Source organism: Mauremys mutica, chromosome 7, assembly GCF_020497125.1.
Source record: "Mauremys mutica isolate MM-2020 ecotype Southern chromosome 7, ASM2049712v1, whole genome shotgun sequence".
NCBI lineage: Eukaryota > Metazoa > Chordata > Testudines > Geoemydidae > Mauremys > Mauremys mutica.
The window spans coordinates 64301795-64324734 of NC_059078.1; the positions used below are offsets into that span (position 1 = coordinate 64301795).

At 40.4% G+C, this 22940-nt stretch overlaps 1 protein-coding gene across 7 annotated transcripts in view; it reads left to right on the forward strand.

The window, feature by feature from the left end:
* ADK (adenosine kinase) overlaps positions 1 to 22940 on the forward strand; it is a 566325-nt gene that overhangs the window by 74129 nt on the left and 469256 nt on the right. For all 7 annotated transcript variants that reach the window (XM_045025033.1, XM_045025027.1, XM_045025030.1 and 4 more), the window contains one exon: positions 3130 to 3183. In XM_045025033.1, coding sequence (XP_044880968.1) covers positions 3130 to 3183 — 54 coding nt within the window. The remainder of the gene's footprint in view (positions 1 to 3129; positions 3184 to 22940) is intronic.

The following is a 22940-nucleotide window of genomic DNA, read 5'->3' on the forward strand; positions in this document are numbered from 1 at the left end:
GGTGAATTAAAAATACAATTTCTTTTGTTTATCTTTTTATAGTGCAAATATTTGTAATAAAAAAATAATATAAAGTGATCACTGTATACTTTGTATTCTGTTGTAATTTAATTCAGTATATTTGAAAATGTAGAAAAACATCTAAATGTTTAATAAATTTAAATTGGTATTCTATTAACAGTATGTCTGAAACTGTGATTAATCACAACTATTTTTTTAATCCACTTAATTTGTTTTGCGTTAATCGCATACATTAACTACGATCGATAGCCCTATTGATAGTCTTTTTAAAAGGGTGGAAGCTCATCCTTACCTTTGCTAGATGTAGCCTGCTTTCCTAGGTGTGGAGAATGAGTCCACGGGTTACATAATGGAAGCCTGTGACTCAGCACAGCCCTTCTGGGGAAAGTAAGGGCGGCCTGAGTTAGTTTGGAGAATTTGAAGAGGGAGCTTGCAGGGAGGAGTGTAGGTGAAACTCACAGGCGAAAAGCCTTGGGGAGATAGACATCTAAGGAGCAGACACGTATGGGGTGAAAAGCCCAATTCTGAGGGCATGTCTTCATGGTGGGGTAATGTGCAGAATGGGAATGATTTCTAAAGTGTTGCATGTTAATTGATCCATGTAGACCCAGCTGATGCACTTTAATGTAGTGCTGTTTGAAACAGTGCTACCTTTAAAGTGTACTAAGGAACTTCTAATGTCACACCAGCAGGGTCTACACAGACCAGTTAGTAAATGCACTTATGAAATCTCACCTCTGTAGTGCACATTGTTGCCCTGTGTAGACATATCCTAAAAGGGATGTGAAGGACTGTGAGCCTGGAGGGAGACCTATAAGGAAGGGGAAAACCTGATAGAAGAATGGAAAGACTTCTGAGCCTAGAGAGGTGGCTAAAGCCCATTTATAAATTGAAAGGATAAACTGAGCCCAGGGATTTTGATATATATTTAATGGTCATAAATTACACCTAAAAGGGGAGCAGGATTGTGAAAACACCAGATGGGATGTTTTGTTTGCATGATGGAAAGGAAACTGTGGTAGTGGGAAGGCCCACAGCCAGACTAGTCATGTCCCTCCTACAGTCATTAAAGATCCCATGATATATTTCCTGATAGTTTAGTTCCTGTGTCCTAGACAAATTCTGTTTACTGCCCATACTTACACAAACTGAATTCCTCTTGTAGTATTAAGTGAATAAGTTACTTTTTCACATCTTGTCTGAAAAGTTATGTGGAGCTATTGGTGAAGCATGGCTATTTCATTATACCTCTGACAGGGTTACATTTCAGATGAGGTGATCCCAGTATATGGAATGTATTGCACAAATAGGTAAAATATTGAGGATAGGAATATAATTAATGGTAGTCAACATGGAAAATAGGTCTTGTCAAACAAACCTGATTTCATTCTTTGATGTTACAAGTTTGGTTGAAAAAGGTGCATAGGTGCAAATTAGATATTTGTAAGGCATTTTAAGTTAGTACTGCATGATAGTCTAATTTTAAAAAATCACTGTACAGTATCAATAAAATACATGTTAAATGGATTTAAAACTGGCTAATGGGTCTCAAAAAGTAGTTGCTAATGGGGAATCATCATCAAAAGGGGCTGTTGCTAGCAGGGCCGGCTCCAGGGTTTTTGCTGCCCCAAGCAGCAAAAAGAAAAAAGGAGAAGGAAAAAAAAAAAAAAAGCTGCGATTGCAATCTGCAGCACTACCACCACCGCTTCAGTCTTCGGTGGCAATTTGGCGGCTGGTCCTTCGCTCTGAGAGGGAGCGAGGGACCCGCTGCCTAATTGCCGCCGACGAGCCGGACGTGCCGCCCCTCTCCGTTGGCCCCACCCCAAGCACCTGCTTGCTGGGCTGGTGCCTAGAGCCGGCCCTGGTTGCTAGTGGAGTTCCACAGGGGTCAGTGCTAGGCTTGATGCTAGTCAACATTTTGACTACATTTATTTCCACATCAAAGTCACTGCTGATAAGATTGGTACATGGCATGAAGATTGGCAGAGTGGTAAAAAATGGTGAGGATGGCGGCAGCCATACAGAGGTGATCTGTATTGGTTGGTAAACTGGGCCCATTCAGATGAAATACGTTGTAATACAGCCAAAAGGAAAGCTGTTAATCTAGGAATAAGGAATGTAGGCCATTGCTACAGAGTGAAGGTGCTATCTCCTGGAAATTAGTGACTCTGAAGAAGATTTAGGGGATATAATTGATAAAGAACTAAACATGAGCTCCCAGTGCTGTAGCAAAAAGGCCCAGTTGAATCCTTGAATGTATAAAGGAGGGTATAAGAATAGGACTGTGATTTTTACCTCTGTATCTGGCATTGGTAAGACTGATACTACAATACTGTGTCCAGTTCTGGTGTCACATCTTAAAAAAGGATGTTGGTGTAGAAAAGTGCCACAGATGATTCGAGGTCTGGAGAAAATGCTTTAGGGCAACAGACGAGAGCTCAATCTGTTTAGTTTAATAGTAAGATTGGGTTCAATACAAAGGTAAGTGGGTGAAATGTAATGGCCTCTGAGATAAAGGAGATCATACTAGACAATGTAATGGTCCTCTCTAGTTCTGTGGATTTAAGAATGAAACAAAGTGCTGTGGAATCCTGGATATAAATACATACTGCATATTTTAGCATGAAGAATTTCAGGGTTTTATGGTCATGATGTATGCAGATCAGCTGGAGCTTTCCTTCCCCAGAAAAGCATCAAGTAATGTAACACTTAAATCAGCCCAAATTTACATGCTAGTACTTTTTCTTCACACCTGCCTCTCCCTCCCTCCTGAAGCTTTTAATTGCTCTGGGATCTCAAAACTTCTATACAGTTTGAGTTTCTCTACTTCACAATACCTGTGGGAATTATTTTGTTAGCAGTTATTTCTTGTCATGCAAGATAAAGACTTTGTGATGTTAATTGTGTTAACTCTAAAATGCTATTCATTTTAACAGGTATTGCTCTCTGATTTAAAATACATGACATGCCTTTCAGTAGACAAATATTGTAAGATTGTCTACTTTTCAAATGTAAACTGAAAATGAATTTTCTGTTTAAGAACTAAAGTAACTTTTTTTTCTTGGTTTTTGTTTGTTTTTTTTCCCTCCCTCCCCACCCCCCATTAAGGTATGGGCTGAAGCCAAATGACCAAATCTTGGCAGAGGACAAACATAAAGAAATGTAAGTTTTATATACGCTTGTATTTAGGCAGACAGACACACACATGTGGATATGAATTTGCTCCCCCCCCCCCCGGCCTTTTAAAAAGGATTTAAAACAGTTTCTGTAAGAAAATTTTTGCTGTTTTCAAGACAATGATTTTTTCCCCCCCTTAAGGCTTATCTACATGGTGGGATAAAGCACTCGGGGGATGGGGATGATTTCTAAAGCACACTGATGTATTGCACTTTGATTCATGAGTACACAACATCAGGGTCTACACAAACACTTCCTTGAGCATTTTAACATACAGTACTGCATTAAAGTGCACTAGCAGACCTGTAGTGTTCACTGCCAGGGCCTGCAAAGACCAGTGATTGTGCAACATGTCAATGAGCTTTAGAAATCACATCTCCCGTAGTGCACCTTGCTGCTCTATGTAGACAAGCTCTCAAAGTTCAGTAGTATCTGCTGTGTGTTACTTTACTGTCATCAGTAGCTACATGGTTGAAGAATACCATAATGTAGCTACTGATGACATACCATTAGCAGACTGGAAATACCCTTCACACCCCCACTTCTCCCACACCCCCACTGATTGTGGTAAGTTGCACTAAGGTGTAGTAATGATGACATAATTTCTGAATGTCCACAAGCAGTATTTTTTATATGAAATAATTTTATCTGCTGCAAACTGAAAAAAATGACTATTTCAGGTAATGTCCTTTTATTTAAACTGATAATACTGCACAGTGCTTTTGCATGCTGTTGTTTGTCAGCTTCCTAATTTCTGTGATCTTGAAACGTTGCTTACTTTAGCTGAGCTGACTTCATTACTCTTTTTACATGTACAATAAGAACTTATGAACTAACCTGTTGAAGCTTTTCTTTACATAGTTATTAATTCATTGTCTTGCAGCACAACTGGCAATAGATATTTTAATCAAATGTTATAACAAAATCTTGAATATTTTTTTAAAAGCTTGAAATCCAGATAAGTGTTCCAAATAAATCTCAAAGCAGCATTTGAGATTTATTTGCATCCAGAATAACATTGATTTTTTTTCCCCATGGCTAAGTATAAACAGTAATATGAAAGGTTTACATTTAACTTTAGGGCAAGTACTTAATCTTTCCCATGTGTGGATGGTACTAATGTGCTTCTGGAATAGAAATAACGTAGTTAAAACGTCAGCAGAACTATGTGGAATGGCTAAGTTTCTGAATTTTCTGGTCTTCGCATGCCTGCTTGCTCAGCCTTAATATTGCAATAATAGTAACTTCATATATGATTTAAAAATATCTACGGGTATCGTATCCCTTAAGATAACGTAAAGCTTAAAGTAATTCTGTGTGTACCCAGGATTCTGAGCTGCATGTGCATAAAATTCTATGTTGACATGCTAAGAATTTTCTTCAAACTAATTGTTTTCCTTTCCTTTGTGAGGGAACAACCTAAGTCTGAAAATTCTAGCTTAAGCCCTGGGAGCTTTCATGAGTGCAAATTTTGTCTTCATGCTTGAGTAACTCAAAAATGTCTGAATGGATTCAGCTCCAACTTAGTAGAAAAAGAAAAAACAACATTTGTGCTGAGACCGGGGATGGAAAATTTTAGCCTAAGGAGGGTTTGTAAGAAATTTAGGGCAACTAAAAAAAGGATTAAGATCTGCTAGTCAGTGTTCGCTGCCTTGAAAAGCTATAAAGCAACGTTAAAGAACCGCTGTCTGTTTTTGGAAGTTTGGCTGTAATTGCTGTAATTATCAAACTTAGGCCAATGGAGGATGGGGTTATAAAGGGACATTAAGTTTAGGAAGTTAAAGGAGAGAATGTGACTCAGGTCCATTTGGGAGTTTATTCCCAATTGGCTACCCTAAAATTTAAATCTAGTAATGAGAACACTTTGTAAGTGTATTTGAACCATGGAGAGGGAGGAAGTCTTAATGACCAGACTTAGAATTTTTAAGCTCTTTCGAAAGCCTTTCAGTTTTACTGAAACACAACATTTAGCTTTGAAAGATGATAAAAATAATTAACTAAAGTTGCCTTTATAAAACTGCAATTCCCAGTAATGAAGAAATGTCTTTTCAAAACCTATGAAGTTGGCTTTGTGGTCCATATGCAGGGCATTGGGAATAGTCTGAGATATGTGCTAATGGCAAAGAGTATATCATTGCATGCTGCTCAAAACTCTTGGATAGGTGAGATTTACTGTTGAAGCATCTATGTCCCCTGCTTAAGTATGTGAGGACATGCAGTAATACTCTGCTTCTTTGCTCACAAGAAAAAGGAGTCAGTGAGTAATATTGGATCATGATTGTGGGAAAGCACCAAGAAATTCAATTTGATAAAGGCAGAGGACCAAAAACAATGTCAGTAATCAGAATAATTGAGATCTAACTGGAAAATCTGGCAGACTCTGTCAATACTCATAGGTAAAGGCACAATCCCTTGGTGCTCTGAACCTAAAATCCTGAGTTCTCTCTCAAGTTTGTCCAGTTGACAGAGGACAAAGGGGAAGAAATAGAAGGGTTGAAGAAAACCTTACAAGAAATATCCTGCTGTATACAAAACATGGCTTTCATAGTGATTTGGTCACTTTCCCAGTATAAACAAAGTCAGTAAAAAATATTAGCTGCATCTTTGGTATACTCAGTTACTTAAATCCTTGTTAGCAAGCATGTGAAATCTTGTGGGAGGAAAATGTATGAAGGACATAAGAGACATGATGCCAGGGCCTGAGATGATGTTGGACAAACAGTCTCTTAGAGCCAGAGTTTGTTGTATATACCCTCTCTTTTTATTCACTGCAAGTCCATTAGAGTTGATATATATGTAATAGTGAATTTGAAGCCATAAAAGAAAATCTTAATTTCCAGACAGTGTTTCCTCTTTTAGTCTAAAAAAAGTGTTTCTGGATTTCAAATATAATATTAAATCAGTATTTTAGATGTCCGTATTCTAATGCGAGAAGTATGGGGATTAAGCAGGAAGAACTTGAAATGCAAATTGTTAAACACAACTATGACATAGTTTGCATCACAGAGACTTGGTGGGATAACACACCACTGGAATATTGGTATAGAACGGTAAAGTTTGTTCATGAAGACAGGCAGGGAAAAAAGGGAGGAAGTGTTGCGTTATATATTTAAAATATACACTAAAAATATACGCTTGGACATAAGTTGAAATGGAAATAGAAGACAAACTTGTTGAAAGTCTCTCTGTGTAAGGATAAAAGGGGTAAAACTAAATAAATAAGGGTGGTGTCATGATAGAGGGTCTACTATAGACCACCTAACCAAGAAGAAGAGGGAAGATTGAAAAATTTGGGGGTCTGGACTAGATGACCTCTCGAGGTCTCTTCCTGGTCGAGTCCTATGATTCTGATTAATTCTCACTGTAAAGTTGACTTATTAATAAGTTTGTACAAATTTGGGTTCAAAAGAGCGCTGTATATATTTCAGGAGTGCTGCCAGTAAGCCTACTTCCCGGCCCCTTGGCCTAGTACTATGCACCCCTTTTCTGTGTTGCTCACCAACTTATATTTTATGCAAACTTTCATCCAAGTTAATTGTCATTTTTTCTGGCCAGAATCCCACTTTGTGGGATCACTAGGTTATGATTTCAGTATTGGTGTACAACTTTTTTGCTGTGTTTAAAAAATAAATAAATAAATAAATAAAAAATTCATGGAAGGCCATTTTTTTGACTGAAGAGGGCAAGTACTGTTTTTTCCTTTAAATATGATTAAGGTTAAGATCTTGTCACTGTTATTTTTAGTAAAAGTCACGGACAGGTTATGGGCAATAAACAAAAATTCACAGGAGCCTGTGACCTGTCCGTGACTTCACTAAAAATAACCAAGGGCAAAGCTAGGTATGGGGGAGGAATGGAGTGCCATGGTGGGGGAGGGAGGGAGACTGACAGGCTGAGCCCCCTGCCATGGCAGGGGGCACAGTCCCGGCTCCAGTGGCCACAGTGGGGGGCACAGCCCTGGGGGCCGCACAGTCCTTGATCCGAATCTGGCCGCAGCTGCTGGATAGGGGTGCGCAGCCCAGCTGCAGCTCCCACCAAGCCCTGTCTGGGGGAGAGGCACATAGCCCTGGAAAACTGCGAGAGGGGCACACGGCCTCTGCTGTGGCCTCAGCTGCTGCCCCCGGTGGAAGACGCAGGATAGGGGCTGCAGGGTCCTGGTTCTGGCCCCAGTTGCAGGGCAGGGGCACACAGTCCCTCTTCCAGCTCTTGCTTCAGCCCCTGATCACTGAAGCCGAAGAAATTACTGATGTCTGGTAAAGTCACAGAATCCATGACCTCCATGACTAAATCGTAGCTTTAAACATGAGGCATAAGATAACATTTTTATTTAAATCTGCTGCTGAGCCTTTCAAGTCTCAAGGACAGCCTCCACCCTGGAATTCTAACTATATATAAACATTGAAGTTCATAACATACTGTTATCTTTTGTGGTTGTTCAGAAGAATATTTAAATTTTAAGAAGAAAGCAGGAGGCTAAACTATATTATTAAAATAGTTTACAGATGCTTAGTTTTTTAAAACTGTTCTCCTACAGCAACATAGTCCCTATATAAACAAGCTAAAGTTGCATATTGAAAGCTATTACGTGTTGAATTTGAACAGTAAACTAGTATCTACTTCACAGAGTATTGTGAGGTTTTGTTGTGTTTGCATAGAGTTTAGAAAATATAAATGTTAAAATGATGAGCTCTTAGGTGGTTTTCAACCATAAATCTCAAAGCTCTTTATAAGAACCCCAGGGGATTGGTGGTATTCCTGTTTTATAGATGGGGAAACTGAATCACAGAGTTCAAATGGCTTGCCAAGGTTAAGCAGTACAACTGTGGCAAAGCCAAGAATAAAATGCAGGTCGTCTGATTGCCTGTCCAGTGTCATATCCATTGGACCACTCTGAGTGGAGACCTATATATTTTGCAAGCTTATTCAGAAGACTTAAGTAAGCAAGCCTACTTTTTGTCACTTAATTTAGTTCTTAGCAAAGCTATGTCAGATGGAGTAGTTACTATTAATAGAGAAATGCATTCTTTATAGATGAGTATGATGTGAAACGTCAATTTACAGTGAAGACAGACAAAAACGGAGTGACTGGCTTATTGTCGGACAAATCAGGAAAAGACAGTCAAGAAATCCCTAAAAACCCATTAACATGCCAAAGATCTTTATGCTGACCAAGCTGTATGCAAAGAAATGTTGCGCATAATTGATGTCTGTGTAAATTTAAAGGAATATTTTAAATGTTGAGTGAGAGGAGCTCTATAAACTGAGAGGGTGGCTTATTTTAAATATTCTAAATAGTATAAGAAGGTTACTATACAGAGAGGATAGATTGTTCTAGTAACTTCAGACATAAAGGGTACTACATAAATAAATTCCTGTTTTCCCCTCCAAGTTTTTCTGTGGTTGATCCTTTTGTTTGTTTGTTTGTTTGTTTTTGGGGGGAGGCGGGGCTATGTAAGATGGTAAGCACCTTGCTTTGTCATTATATCAGTGTGCATATCAATTGCGTTGTTTCTAAACGTACTTTCCTCTTCTATCTTGCTTTCTCTGGGTTTCATTTTAAATGCATACTAACAAAAGTCCAGTTTGCCCTAGCAATTGTGTCCCTGCCTGCCTCCAGTAAGTATAATTTGGAAGCCATAAACGCTTTAGTTTACAGTCCTGATTGTTAGTTTATTGTTTACATCCTAATAGTAGCATCTGGAGTTACTGCAGTACAAATATTAATCAAATCAATTTGAACTTATTTGTTGGATGTCAATTTTTAATACAAGGATATATGGGGTTTGGGAAAGAAGTTGGGTAAGAACTTGTGATTTAAGAGACAGTTTTATATCTAAAGTTTACCAGCAGATGTAGCTTTATAGGTAATTATATTCTATGTAATGCCAGCGGACTGATCTGTCATCAGGAAGGAACCTGAATGTCAAAAGTGCTGTGTCCAAAATATCTGTATTCTAATATACTAGGTATGTTGAGTGTCTGGTTGACACTTGTCTGAAATAAGGGAACCTTTATCACTGAAGTTGTGTCTGAAAAATGTCAATAAAGGACTTTTGTCTTAAGCTTTGTATCTTTAGTGAATAAATCGTTGAAAGGTTTACCAGAATTTACTTTGAAATAAATTAGACCCCAGGAACATTTGTGTCTTAAACTCTCTGCCCTGGCTCTTCCCCAAAATATATTCTCCATTTTATGGATGTACTGTTAAATTAGGAAAGTTAATTTAGTGTAGATCCGTTATGGTTAACTGCCTGGGAAAGGAAACTGGATATTGACATTTGCATTGCACAAGAATCCTACCAATTCAGTACAAAATAGCCTGATGTTTGAAACCAGAGTTCTAAATATTGAAATGGAGTTTAAAAAGAACAGAACAACCACTATGCTCTTTATAGTAAAAATAGTTATCAACCAAAGCAATATACTGGTTTCTGAACCAGTTTTGTCAAACTAACATTCTGTGTAGTGGCCTTAAGACTACTGCAGGGCCCAACAAAATTCATTGAGGCAGTGTGAAAGAACAAGGGAGACTGCTCCATCCTCATCATGGAAAATCCAAAAAGACATAGCACCCTGGCAGATTGAATGCCACCCATATCAATCTTGAGGTAGGTCCTTAATGTTGTCTGTCTGGATAATCAGTTTATGTCCCTCAGTGGCAATGTTATCATTACCACAGTGCTTGTGGCGACCACATAATTGCCAGCCATGTGGCAACATTCCTTGGTGAACATGCTATGGAATTTGATGGTCTTTCATCCTAATAATAGAAAGGCTTGAGTACAATAATAATCTGCTGTTCTGTCTAGAGAGAAGGTGGTCTGGAGAAGCTGGAACATAAAAACAGAAAAAAAATGCACAGTTCTTTTTTATTTTGTTTTGTTTTAAAGCTGTAAAAATTATTAACGTCTAATTTATCAGTACTTTGGGTTGACTCTTCTTGGTAAAAGATTGTGATGTTGGCATTTTAAATTGGAAGATTGCTGGAGTTGGAGATAAATAAACTCTGAACTTGTATTTTGCAGTGTTGGTGAAACTATTCAGAAAAAAAAAAAGTTTCCTTTCAGGAGAGAAGCCATTTTACCAATTCATTACCAAATGCAGTCTATAAAATAGTAATGTGATGGTTTTAACAATGCCACAATTTTAGTTACAGGCCCATCTGTATTTGGACAATAACACATACAGGCAAATGTGTACACATTTTGCCTGTAGTTTAAGATATGAATGAAATTATTTTCTGACAGGTTGTAAATGCTAATATAACATTTCAAAAGGTATATAATACCTTTTTGAAACCATCCCAGAAACTTACATGTCAATTACTTGAAACCACCCACTGCTTTTAATAGGCCTGCTTTGTGTTACAATGGAATTCCTTGATAGTTGTGGATATAGCATGGGTTATATCTCCCTGGGCTCATACTTGAAGGTTTTTCTCTTTTAAAATCTATTTGATCATATCTTTATTGATTAGTGAGGCAAATTATTGTCCTCTTACAAAATGAATTTTGAAAATGCATGAAGCCTTGCTGTTCTTAATAATCTCTTTCTGAGTGTGTTAAAGATCTATTGATGCCTTCTCAGTGGTGGGTAGAGCATTCGATTCAATCTGATTTTCTTGAAAGGACCTTGCAGGGATATACTTCCAAGCAGAGGTTTTTTTGTTTTTGTTTTTTTCCCAACGGAAATGCTTCTTCACCATTTCTTGTGTTGCTGAATTACGTGTAGCTTTGAGGGTGCAGGAGCCCTCTTCAGGCTTTGGTATCCTTTCTCTGGCTGACTTGTTGACAACGTCAGAATCAGTTTAGTGAGGGAAGAAACGTATTCACAAAATAGTGTACAATGGTAGCCATACATCTTAACTTCACTATAACCTTATGTGATGACACTTTCTTGCGGTGTCCAACACTACGAGTGACCATGTACCTTCCTGCCTCCAGCGAGAGCAAGTCTTTCATTGGATATCCACTTTGTGACGCTGCCAGCCACTCAAGCACTCTCCTCTGGCCTTTACCAGCCCTTACTTACGCCTTTCAGGTACCCCAGTCCCTGTACTCCTCAGAAGTATCCCCCTGTAGTGTCCAGCCCCTGTCACTGGACACCTACGGTAATTGCCTGGTTTGCTACTCCCAGGGCAAAAGTATATGCACACCAGCTTGAGTCAGCTGAATGTACGCTCCAATATCACAGCACTGTAATCTATTCATAGTGAAAACAAGTGTAAGTTTGTTAACTAAGGTAAAGACTTAGGAGATGGTGAGCAAGAGTAATAAGTACAAGTTACAAATGAAACAAAAATATAATGCTTCTACTAGACTAAAACCTAACTTTAATAGGCTAACCTTGTCTAAAGCAATTTTTCACCTAAGCGCTTTCTTGCAGCATTTCAGCCAAGGTTGGTTGAGATCCTGTTTTCATGAGTATAACAGCAGAGTCTGGTTACCCCACTCAATGCAGGCTGAAGGGTGGCAGTCCTTACATCCCAAAGTCGACTGTTTTTTTTTGGTCCCCAGAGTCAGGATGACACCGTGGTTTCTTTACTGGGGTGCTGGCTCTGAAGTGTCACCCCCCCCCATGCTCCTGTTTGTTTCACCTCCCTGCCCCCACCGTCTACCTGATTTTTCCTGTTGACTTTCCAATATAAATGGGGCTTCCTTTGTGTTTACTTTACGAAGCTTAATTTATATATGAACTGAGGCAGGTGATGCCACACCCTTTGGTTTGGCAAAACCAGCTTGCTTAACCCTTCCTGGGACACAGATTCTAAAGCAGGGGTGGGAAAACTACAGCCTAGGGCCCGCATCTGGCCCTTCAGATGTTTTAATCCGGCCCTCGAGCTCCTGCTGGGAGCGGGGTCTGTGGTTTTACCTGTTCCACGTGTGCCGTGGCTCTGCACGACTTCCAGCAGCAGCAGCATTTTGTCCCCTCTCTGGCTTCTATGCATAGGGGCAGCCAGGAGGCTCTGCATGCTGCCTCTGCCACAAGCACTGCCCCCATGGCAACTGCAGTCAATGGGAGCTGCAGGGATGGTGCCTGAAGACAGGGCAGTGCACAGAGCTGCCTGGCCATGTCGCCACGTAGGAACTGGATGGGGGACATACATCAAGCAGCTCCCGGAAGCATTGGCAAGTGCCGCCAGGAGAATCTTATAGAATCTCAGGGTTGGAAGGGACCTCAGGAGGTCATCTAGTCCAACCCCCTGCTCAAAGGAGCCTGCACCCTTGACCCCCACCAGGGCCCCGACCCCCTGCCCCAGCTCTGATCCCCCTTCTGCCCTTCGAACCCCTCAGTCCCACCTTCCTGCACCCCAGAGCCCCCTCCAGCACCCTGAACTCCTCATTTCTGCCCCCACCCCAGAGCCTGCACCCCAGTCGGAGCCCTCACACCATCCTGCACACCAACCCCCAATTTTGTGAGTATTCCTGGCCCACCATACAATTTCCATACCCAGATGTGGCCCTCAGGCCCAAAAGTTTGCCCGCCCCCATTCAAAAGCCTATTGTCAGTACATACATACAACTTTTTAAATGTCACCCATATGTACATCACACAAGGACTGAGGATCAATTTGTTGTAAGCTTCTATTAGGCACCTCATATGACCCTTTTTGGATAAATGCTATGAAAACAGTATGTTGGGTGTAATGAATTTGTCAGGCCTGATAGAAGTTGCTGTTATAGAACAGTGACACCTTGGACAGTTGACATTGAGGAGTTCTTAAGATCACACTTTCACTTTCTCAGCATACTGACAGGTTTCAGAGTAGCAGCTGTGTTAGTCTGTATCCACAAAAAGAACAGGAGTACTTGTGGCACCTTAGAGATTTAACAAATTTATTTGAGCATAAGCTTTCGTGGGCTACAGCCCACTTCATCGGATGCATGCAGTGGAAAATACAGTAGGAAGATAGATACAGAGAGAGAGAGAGAGAGAGAACATGAAACAATGGGTGTTACCATACACACTATAAGGAGAGTGATCAGTTAAGGTGAGCTATTATCAGCAGGAGAGAAAAAGAACGGTTTGTAGTGGTAATGAAAGTGGCCCATTTCCAGCAATTGACAAGGAGATGTGAGGAACTGTGTGTGGGGGTGGGCAGGAAATAAGCATGGGGAAATAGTTTTTCTTTGTGTAATGGCCCATTCACTCCCAGTCTTTATTCAAGTCTAATTTAATGGTGTCCAATTTGAAAATTAATTCCAATTCAGCAATCTCTCGGAGTCTGTTTTTGAAGTTTTTGTTGTTGTTGTTGTAATATGGCAACTTTTAGGTCTGTAATTGAGTGGCCAAGGAGATTGAAGTGTTCTCCAACTGGTTTTTGAATGTTATTATCTTAACGTCTGATTTGTGTCCATTTATTCTTTTACATAGAGACTGTCCAGTTTGGCCAATGTACATGGCAGAGGGGCATTGCTGGCACATGATGGCATGTATCACATTGGTAGATGTGCAGGTGAACAAGCCCCTGATGGCGTGGCTGATGTGATTAGGTCCTATGATGGTATCACCTGAATAGATATGTGGACAGAGTTGGCAATGGGCTTTGTTGCAAGGATAGGTTCCTGGGTTAGTGTTTTTGTTGTGTGGTGTGTGATTGCTGGTGAATATTTGCTTCAGGTTGGGGGGCTGTCTGTAATCAAGGACTGGCTTGTCTCCCAAGATCTGTGGGAGTGATGGATCGTCCTTCAGGATAGGTTGTAGATCCTTGATGATGCGCTGGAGAGGTTTTAGTTGGGGGCTGAAGGTGATGGCTAGTGGCGTTCTGTTACTTTTTGTTGTTGGGCCTTCTTGTGGTAGGTGACTTCTTGGTACTCTTCTGGCTCTGTCAGTCTGTTTTTTTCACTTCAGCAGGTGGGTATTGTAGTTGTAAGAACGCTTGATAGAAATCTTGTAGGTGTTTGTCTCTGTCTCTGTCTGAGGGGTTGGAGCAAATGTGATTGTATCGTAGAGCTTGGCTGTAGACAATGGATCGAGTGGTGTGGTTTGGATGAAAGCTGGAGGCATGTAGGTAAGTATAGCGGTCAGTAGGTTTCCGGTATAGGGTGGTGTTTATGTGGCTGTCGTTTATTAATACTGTAGTGTCTAGGAAATGGATCTCTTGTGTGGAATGGACCAGGCTGATGTTGATGGTGGGGTGGAAATTGTTGAAATCATGATGGAATTCCTCAAGGGCTTCTCTTCCATGGGTCCAGATGATGAAGATATCATCAATGTAGCGCAAGTAGAGTAGGGGCGTTAGGGGACGAGAGCTGAGGAAGCATTGTTCTAAGTCAGCCATGAAAATGTTGGCATACTGTGGGACCATGCGGGTACCTATAGCAGTGCCGCTGATTTCAAGGTACACATTGTCCCCAAATGTGAAATAGTTATGAGTGAGGACAAAGTTTAGCCACCAGGTTTGCCGTGACGTTCTTGGGGATACTGTTCCTGATGGCTTGTAGTCCATCTTTGTGTGGAATGTTGGTGTAGAGGGCTTCTACATCCATAGTGGCTAGGATGGTGTTTTCAGGAAGATCACTAATGGATTGTAGTTTCCTCAGGAAGTCAGTGGTGTCTCGAAGCAACAAAAAAAATTCAAAAACAGACTCCAATGAGAGACTGCTGAATTGGAATTAATTTTCAAATTGGACACCATTAAAGTAGGCTTGAATAAAAACTGGGAGTGGATGGACCATTACACAAAGTAAAACTATTTCCCCGTGCTTATTCTCTCTTCCCCCTTTCCCTCCCCCCCCCCCCCACAGTTCCTCACATCTTCTTGTCAATTGCTGGAAATGGGCCATTTTCATTACCACTACAAACCGTTCTTTTTCTCTCCTGCTGATAATAGCTCACCTTAACTGATCAGTCTCCTTATAGTGTGTATGGTAACACCCATTGTTTCATGTTCTCTGTGTGTGTGTGTGTGTGTATATATATATATATCTTCCTACTGTATTTTCCACTGCATGCATCTGATGAAGTGGGCTGTAGCCCACGAAAGCTTATGCTCAGATAAATTTGTTAGTCTCTAAGGTGCCATAAGTACTCCTGTTTTTTCTCAGCATAGTGTTAATAATAAATAGTAATGTGAGGGGAAAAAAAAGAACACCACAACGGGGAGGGGGAAAATGTTTCAGCTTCTTTGTATATGTATGTAAGTACACCTCTACCCCGATATAACGCAGCCCAATATAACATGAATTCGGATATAACGTGGTAAAGCAGCGCTCCTGCGGGGCGGGGCTGTGCACTCTGCCAGATCAAAGCAAATTCAGTATAACACGGTTTCACCTATAATGCGGTAAGATTTTTTTGGCTCCCGAGGACAGCGTTATATTGGGATAGAGGTGTATGTACAAAATTGTGCTTATCACCATCTCACGTATTTAAAAAAAGCATGAGATTACCCTGTTCACTTCAGGTTTTAGTTACAAATTCCCCCCCCCCCCCCTTTTTTTTTTTTTTTTTTTTTTTTTTTTTAATGCTTCACACTATGAAGCAATTCTATCTCATGATCCTTTTTTCCATCTCTTTCACTACTGGCCTTCTTTGTTCCATCACGGGTTTCTACCACTGGCACAAAAGTCTTCTCCAACATGTGGCTGTTCTCACCTTATCCACTCAATCTGTTTTCAGATCTTGCCTGATGATTATTCTCTTTCAACTGTCCTTTCTCTCTCGCTACTCAGGGCCCTTCTCCCCTTATATTATTACGTAGTTCTGAAGTGGGTAAATTTGGATCATATGAAAGACTAGACAAAATGTTTCACTTGTCAGACATTACTTAAATGTGTGCACTGTAACAATCCTGCTTCCATTCCATAAGTGTACATAGAAAAATTATGTAACAGTGATTCATCCAAAAGGAAATAAAAAAATGTAAAAGAGTATTGGATAACTTCCTTTTTGCATAAGGGTGATGGTGGCGAATTGATCCTCTGTGTATATTTGATTGTTTATATCTTTCACTAAAATAGAGTTATGATTATTCAACCTCTTTTTTTCCCCTAAGTTTAGTTCTTTCACAGAATTTACTACCTTACTTATCACTCAAAACATTACAACATCATAAAGTGTTAAGCTGTGTATCTGCATACAAATTAAAATAACTATCCTTGTCAAGTTGATAGCTCTACCTGTCAGTTTAGTTCAATGTTACAGGCTTGGATATTCTTCAAGAAGGCCACAGAGTTCAGGCTTCAAAAATAAGTTTTCTTATAGTTGAGTTCAAATGGAAACTATTATTTGTATAGTGCCTGAAGTGTACTGAGAGCTTTACCGGAAAAATGTAACACATGTTTTATTTAAAAATATTTGAAGTGTTTTTGCCTAGGATTTAAAAAGGGCATTACATTTATTTGTATGTCACGGTAGTGTACCTCAGACATTAAAACTACTAGTGCTGCAGGCAAAAGATAGGTTAACTGCTGCTGCCTAATATACTAATCAAAGTCATTTGCATGTAGGACATTAGCTGTGATGACAGAACATGTAAGGACATTATAGATGTGTTTAACCCAGAGTACCCACTGAATACAATAGAAGTACATCTTAATGAAGTTTAGTCTGGAGGTGTGGAAAATGCCACCATTCTAAGGGGTGAAGCCCAAGTTGAAAGGCAATATTGTGTCTACATAAACACACATCTTTATTCTGGTCAGTACTGTACACATTGTACTGTGTACACAACTTTTATTTGTGTAATAGATCTTGACCAAACTTACCATTTAATGTAAACTTTTCCTTTCGAAATAGTTCAAACTTTATACTGAAGCCTTCACCTTCTCCTGCCCTTTTAAAATGTGAGTTACACAGTAGTTTATTACAGATAATTTGTTACTGTGAGAGTAACAGTGCCAAATAGTTGGGGTCAAAATTTAGACTTCAGTACATTGAGATTTTAAAAAGAGCAGTGAGATAAAGTTCCTGCTTTACTATTTGCTGTACCAGTGTGCCAGATAAGACATTCTTTGTAAACAATTGAGGGCATTGCTTAATATTTAACTTTTTAATTTTTCAGTACAAAAATTATGACAACCCCCTCCCCTAGCCATTAGCTGCAACTGAACCCTACTCTTGGCTCTGTGGTGATATTGTGAGGTAGGGCTGGAACTCCCAAGGTTCAGATTTATAAACCATTGGCTTTAACAGATGAATAAAGTACTCTGCTCCTGCTGTTGGAAATGAGGGGTTCTCCAGTGCCTCAACTGTCTGTTTATATCTGATACTGCTCAGTGGAGGAACTCTCATCGATCAGTGTGACAGGCTGGTCCAGTGCAACACAACCCTGCTCATCTTGATGTTTGTCATTAATATTTTTATTTTTTTATTTTTTTGGAAAAACAGTTGTTCAAGTTAAGAATATTCTATTTATTATCTTTTCTGCTGGCTTCCTAACTTCTGCTACTCTTAAATAGACTTCCCATGAAACTGTGCTACCTGTGTTAAACTGTTCTGGGCAGTGCATGTGTCACTTGAGTAATGGAGTTTATTTAGCTCTGAGGCTGTCCCTGCCTCAAAGAGCTTCACGAAGTGGGTATTCACCCACGAAAGCTCATGCTCCAAAACTTCTGTTAGTCTATAAGGTGCCACAGGACACTTTTTTTGCTGCTTTTACAGATCCAGACTAACACGGCTACCACTCTGATACTTGAGTTCTTGCTCAGTTATCTGACTGTGCTCATCTGTTTATCCCCATCTTACCTTCCAGCCCTTTGGTTTTGCAGATGATACAGCACTGCTATTTTTTTTTTTTTATCAGTTGTAAGTGAAGGTGCAAAACCTATGTTCCCTTTGGGCAGAGGTGGTGGTGGTGGATTATTATTATCTTGGTTGCGGATCAACACCCAGATGTTTCTATGGCTTGCCAGATCCCAGGAAGTGGCCTTTAACCTTTGTGACATATGAGTTTTCTGTCTCCTACCCAAATGGAATTGATGGTACTTCACGTCCTAAGGGATGGGTGGAGGCTGTTGTTTAATGCCCTCTGTAGTCCACCAACTAGAACTTCGAGGAAAATCTGGAACTCTATTCCACAAGCTCATTCTAGAAATGTGGAAATGAGTGTTCATCTAAGGAGACTTACTTAATATTTATCTTAACATATGTTTTCTTTCTCTTCCAAGAAAGACTCTTAAGTGCTTTTTGCTCAAAATGGTGACACGACACTTTGCTTTTATTAAATAAATTTTATGAAAAAAGATTTATCTTGACAATGTCCCTCTAAATAATCTTTCTCTTGGCTGGAATAATTCCCATTTTTAATGCTAGTGACAATAACGGAGATCAATTTGACGAAATAGTCCCATACACTTTTTCTTTTCTTTCCCTGATGTAGACTGCTTTTCTGACTATGGTTTAAGATCAAACATCTTTTTGTTGGGAAGAAGAAATTAAAACTCATTGCAGCTAGTAATGATGGTGGCCTGGTTCAGCTTGTCTTGGAAGTTAAAGCAGAAATGCTATATTGTTTACCCATTTCCAAACGTACTTATGGCTAGAAATGTAGACTCCACCTTTATGGGCCAAAGAACATCATTATTTAATGTTCAGACATTGCTAAAATGGTTGCAGCAAAACCCTGAGAATTTGACTGGCTGTATGAATTTGACTGGGTGGATGATCTGGTGGTGCACAAATGAGTGTGTTCAAAGCATTGTTTTTAAAACTTGGTACCATCTAGTCTGTAACAGTACTTTAAAATGCTGGTTTAATATGTTTGGCTGCTGGTCGCACAGTATTAATTGTCTGTCTAGTCTCAAACCACTTTTAATGATTTTTTGGGGGCCTAAGTTGAAGCAAAAGGAAAGATAAATAGGACCTGTGGTGTTCGCAACTGGTCATCTTTGCAAACTACAGGTCACAACATGGTGGAGAAAGAAGGTCAAAGTTGTCCATGAGTTTCCTCTTTTTTTCAGTCCCACTGCTGTCTGTGTGCAGTGGGGAGGAAATTGTGCATTTCTGTGAGTTGCAAAGTCTGTATATGATCCAGAGTGGCAGTTAGTATTGCTTTTTCCTTATTGTGCCCCTGACACAGACACTTGCTTTCAGTGAAGTTTAAAAGTAAAAACAACCAATATGCTGAACATCAGCCCAAGGATCAGTAAAGTCAAAATTCCCTAGAATAAATAGCTATTTCTGATTTTATTTTTTATTTTTACATACTTTCCCTTACTGAGTCATCAGCCGCTTTTCCATTCCTGGTGTCCGAGTAGTCTTAGTAGACTAGTAATCAAAATGAATGCCTGTGTACACACAGTAACACGTTAAAACAAACAAAACCTTTTAGAAAAGACCTATTGCCAAAACCAAAATTCTCACTAATGGACTTGGACACATAGCTGCAGTATATGAAGCAGCGTCCTAAAAGCATACCCAAGAATGGATGACATTCTACTGAAGTAATATATATATATATATATATATTTAAACAAAGTCTAGGCCAGGCCTGCACAACATGCGGCCCAGGGGCCACATGTGGCCCGCGTGGGCTCACTGTGCGGTCTGCGGGGAGTGAGCAGGTGGGTTCACTGTGCGGCCCTTGGGGGGTGAGTAGGCAAGCGGCGAGTGAGGGAGGGGGGCTGAAGAGGTGGGTGGGCAGTGGCGGGGGGTGAGGAGGCAAGCCAGGGGGGTGGGGAGGCTGAGGTGGCGAGTGGGCGGGCAGTGGCAGGGGGTGAGGAGGCAAGCCGGGGGTGACGGGGGCTGAGGAAGCGATCGAGGAGTCAGTGGCTGACCTGTTCTACTGATCTGGTCTGGCTCCCATGCCCTCTCCAAGGGTTGCAGCTGTCTGGAGGTGCTGCCTTCCACGCCTTCCTCATTCACACCTCATTCATTCAACAGGGCAATTGATTACAAAATGGGAGGAAGATCTTATTCTACTTCTAGCAAAAAGACATTTTTCTTTTACCTTAATTATACTACCTTAGAGGCCCGCTATAACATATTACCAAGGTTCAATACCACTGTTTCGGTGGGGCAGTGCTGGGGAAGGAGAGTTTGTTTCCGCGGGGTGGGCGGTGCTGGGGGAGGGGGTTGGCGGGGGCCAGGGGGGGTTTGGCCCTCAGCTGTTTTCTTTTAAGTAAAATGGCCTCACCGCTTTACGAGTTGTGCAGGCCTGGTCTAGGCTATTAGAGCAATTTGTTTGCTTAATTGTCTTTTCTACACTATTAGGAGAGTGATCAGTTAAGGTGAGCTATTATCAGCAGGAGAGAAAAAGAACGGTTTGTAGTGGTAATGAAAATGGCCCATTTCCAGCAATTAAGGAGATGTGAGGAACTGTGCAGCATTTTCTTCTATCCTGCTGTCTTTCTTATATCCATGCTTTCATGCCTGATATTCTGAACACTATACAAAATCCCTACTGTTAAAGAATGTCAAGGTCCCAGAGTTGAGGCACTTCAGAGTCTGGAAGTCACAAAGTAAAGATTAGGTGAACTGTAACTGTGCCTGTATCTGTGAGTGTATTGTGATAGTCTTTTAAATACATGATCACATACTACTCTTTCTGTAGAACCGACCCCCGCTTCATTCAGCGGACAGGATAGATGATTGTTGAAACAGGCTTCTGTCCTTTCTTTAAAAAACAAAAACCATTGTTCAATGTTTGGTCCCAATTCTCATTCACTTGTACAGCAACCAAAAGCTGCACTAAATAATATTTGTTTCCTGTATCTCCACCAACCTTGATGGCTTTATTATGATAACACCGTGGTGGAAGTACTGCATCCTCTTTCCAGATATAGAACGGAGGCAACGAGTGATGAAGGTCCTTGGTTAATATCGCACAGAAAACCTTTTGGCAGACAGGAATAGAAAGAATCATAGCTCCTGACACCCAGTCCAGTGTCATCACAGGACCACAGGATACTCTTTTTCTTGCAATGCACCTCAGCCTTACTGTGTTCCACAGAACTTGTGAGTGAATAAGGCAACTCTTGACCCTAGACCAATTTGCTACACAGCCTTTCCTCACTGATTGTCCAACATGTACACTGATTGAAGGAAGTGTCATGGGTGGGCTGGATAGAGGAGAGGAAGTATTCAACCACCTTACTGTTCACAATGAAACCAACAAGCTGCAGCACACAGACAATGCCACCAGAGGGCACTGCCTACACTTGAACTGCAGATTGCTTGCAAATTCTTCTGCAGAGTTTGCAGTTAGTTTGCAGCCTGAGCCCTGTCATCTGGGGGTGGGGAGGGGGAACCCCAGCCCCAGCCCCACTGACCAGGGCAGGGGATCCCAAAGCCTGTAACCTGAGCCCTACCACCCAGGAATGAAGACCTCAGGCTTCGGCTTGAGCCCTGGGCAGTGGGGCTCAGGCTTCAGCTTCAGTCCCAGCAAGTCTAATGCCAGCTCTGGCAACCCCATTAAATCTGTGTTGCAACCCACTTTGGGGTCCTGATCCACAGTTTGAGAGCTGCTTCTTTAAGCGGTACTTCCTGTGGTACCTAATCTCCACAGTGTTCCCTGCAGGTGGCTCTGCCTGCCTTCCTGGTGACAATGTGGCCATGTCAGCCATCCCAGGCTCCTCAAACTTGGGTTCTCGTCCCACGGATCCTTCCACTAGCCAGCTGAGTTCTTATCAGGGTCCTGACACCTCAGGTGCTTTGTTTCAAGTTGCTATTTGATTTGTTCCATCTGTTCTGCTTCTTTTGGCTGCCAGTCATTAACATTTAATATCTGGTTGTTGGTCCTTTATTGTATCTCCCAGGTAACTTCATTCATATCTGGACAGTTCATGCATATGTGTTCACTCCATCCCTTATTTCCCTGTACCAGAGGTAAAATTAACTCCTTCACAAGCAGTGGGTAACAATACAAAGTTGGTAAACTGAGTCACACATACTTTAATAAAAATATTAGAAAATGTCCATAATCTCCACACAAGTTATTTTCTTTGTATTTAAAGAGCATGTTAATTATGGCATTCTTACAATTTGTGTGTTAATTATCTTGATTTGCTGCTTGTGTTTCTCGATTAGACTATCACTGTCCTTTTCATTGAAATAACTGCTATATATGGAAGTCTCAATAGAAAAATGCCCCTTTTGATTTAATATCTAGTGTCACAATTTTTTGTTAATCTTAATTTTTACCTTTTCCAGGTTGTACTAATTGTACACTATTTTATAATGAACAAACTGTAAACTAGAATTATCGCTCTCTTAAATTGTCTGTTTTCACACGCTAACTATCAACTGATTTGAAACAACATAGTGTGATGGTTTTATGGCATGTTGGCTGTGTTTAAAAAGGAGACTAAACAATGGCAACAGCTACTCTGGCTCAGATGAAACATTGTGTAAAAGTTTGGCTTTGAGTTGCTGGGTAGATTTGCTATTTAGTCCAAAACAAAATTATTTTATTAGCAATAAACATTAAAATATTTGGTGGAAAACATGTAAATGTGATGAAAGAGAGAGTTCGCCTGGATGATTTTTTTCTACTGCTTTGGAACAAAACTGACGAGCCTTTTCTTTGGGTTATTGGCTCCCTCTGTAGAACTTGTTTAAAATTGCAGTTTGACGTTTTGCCATATGACATTTAAAATGCTTGCTCATCTCTGTAATAAACTAAGAATTTGCTTATTTGTGCAAATACTCTTTTACAGTAGCCTGGAAAATTTCCTCCAACTTCAATTTTTTCATGTACATTTTTTCTAAATGCACCACAGAGAGAAATAGGGCCACACAAATTTGTAAAACTTCTGGTAATTGGAAAAACTCAGATACATTTTTTTTCAAAAGTGGGTGCC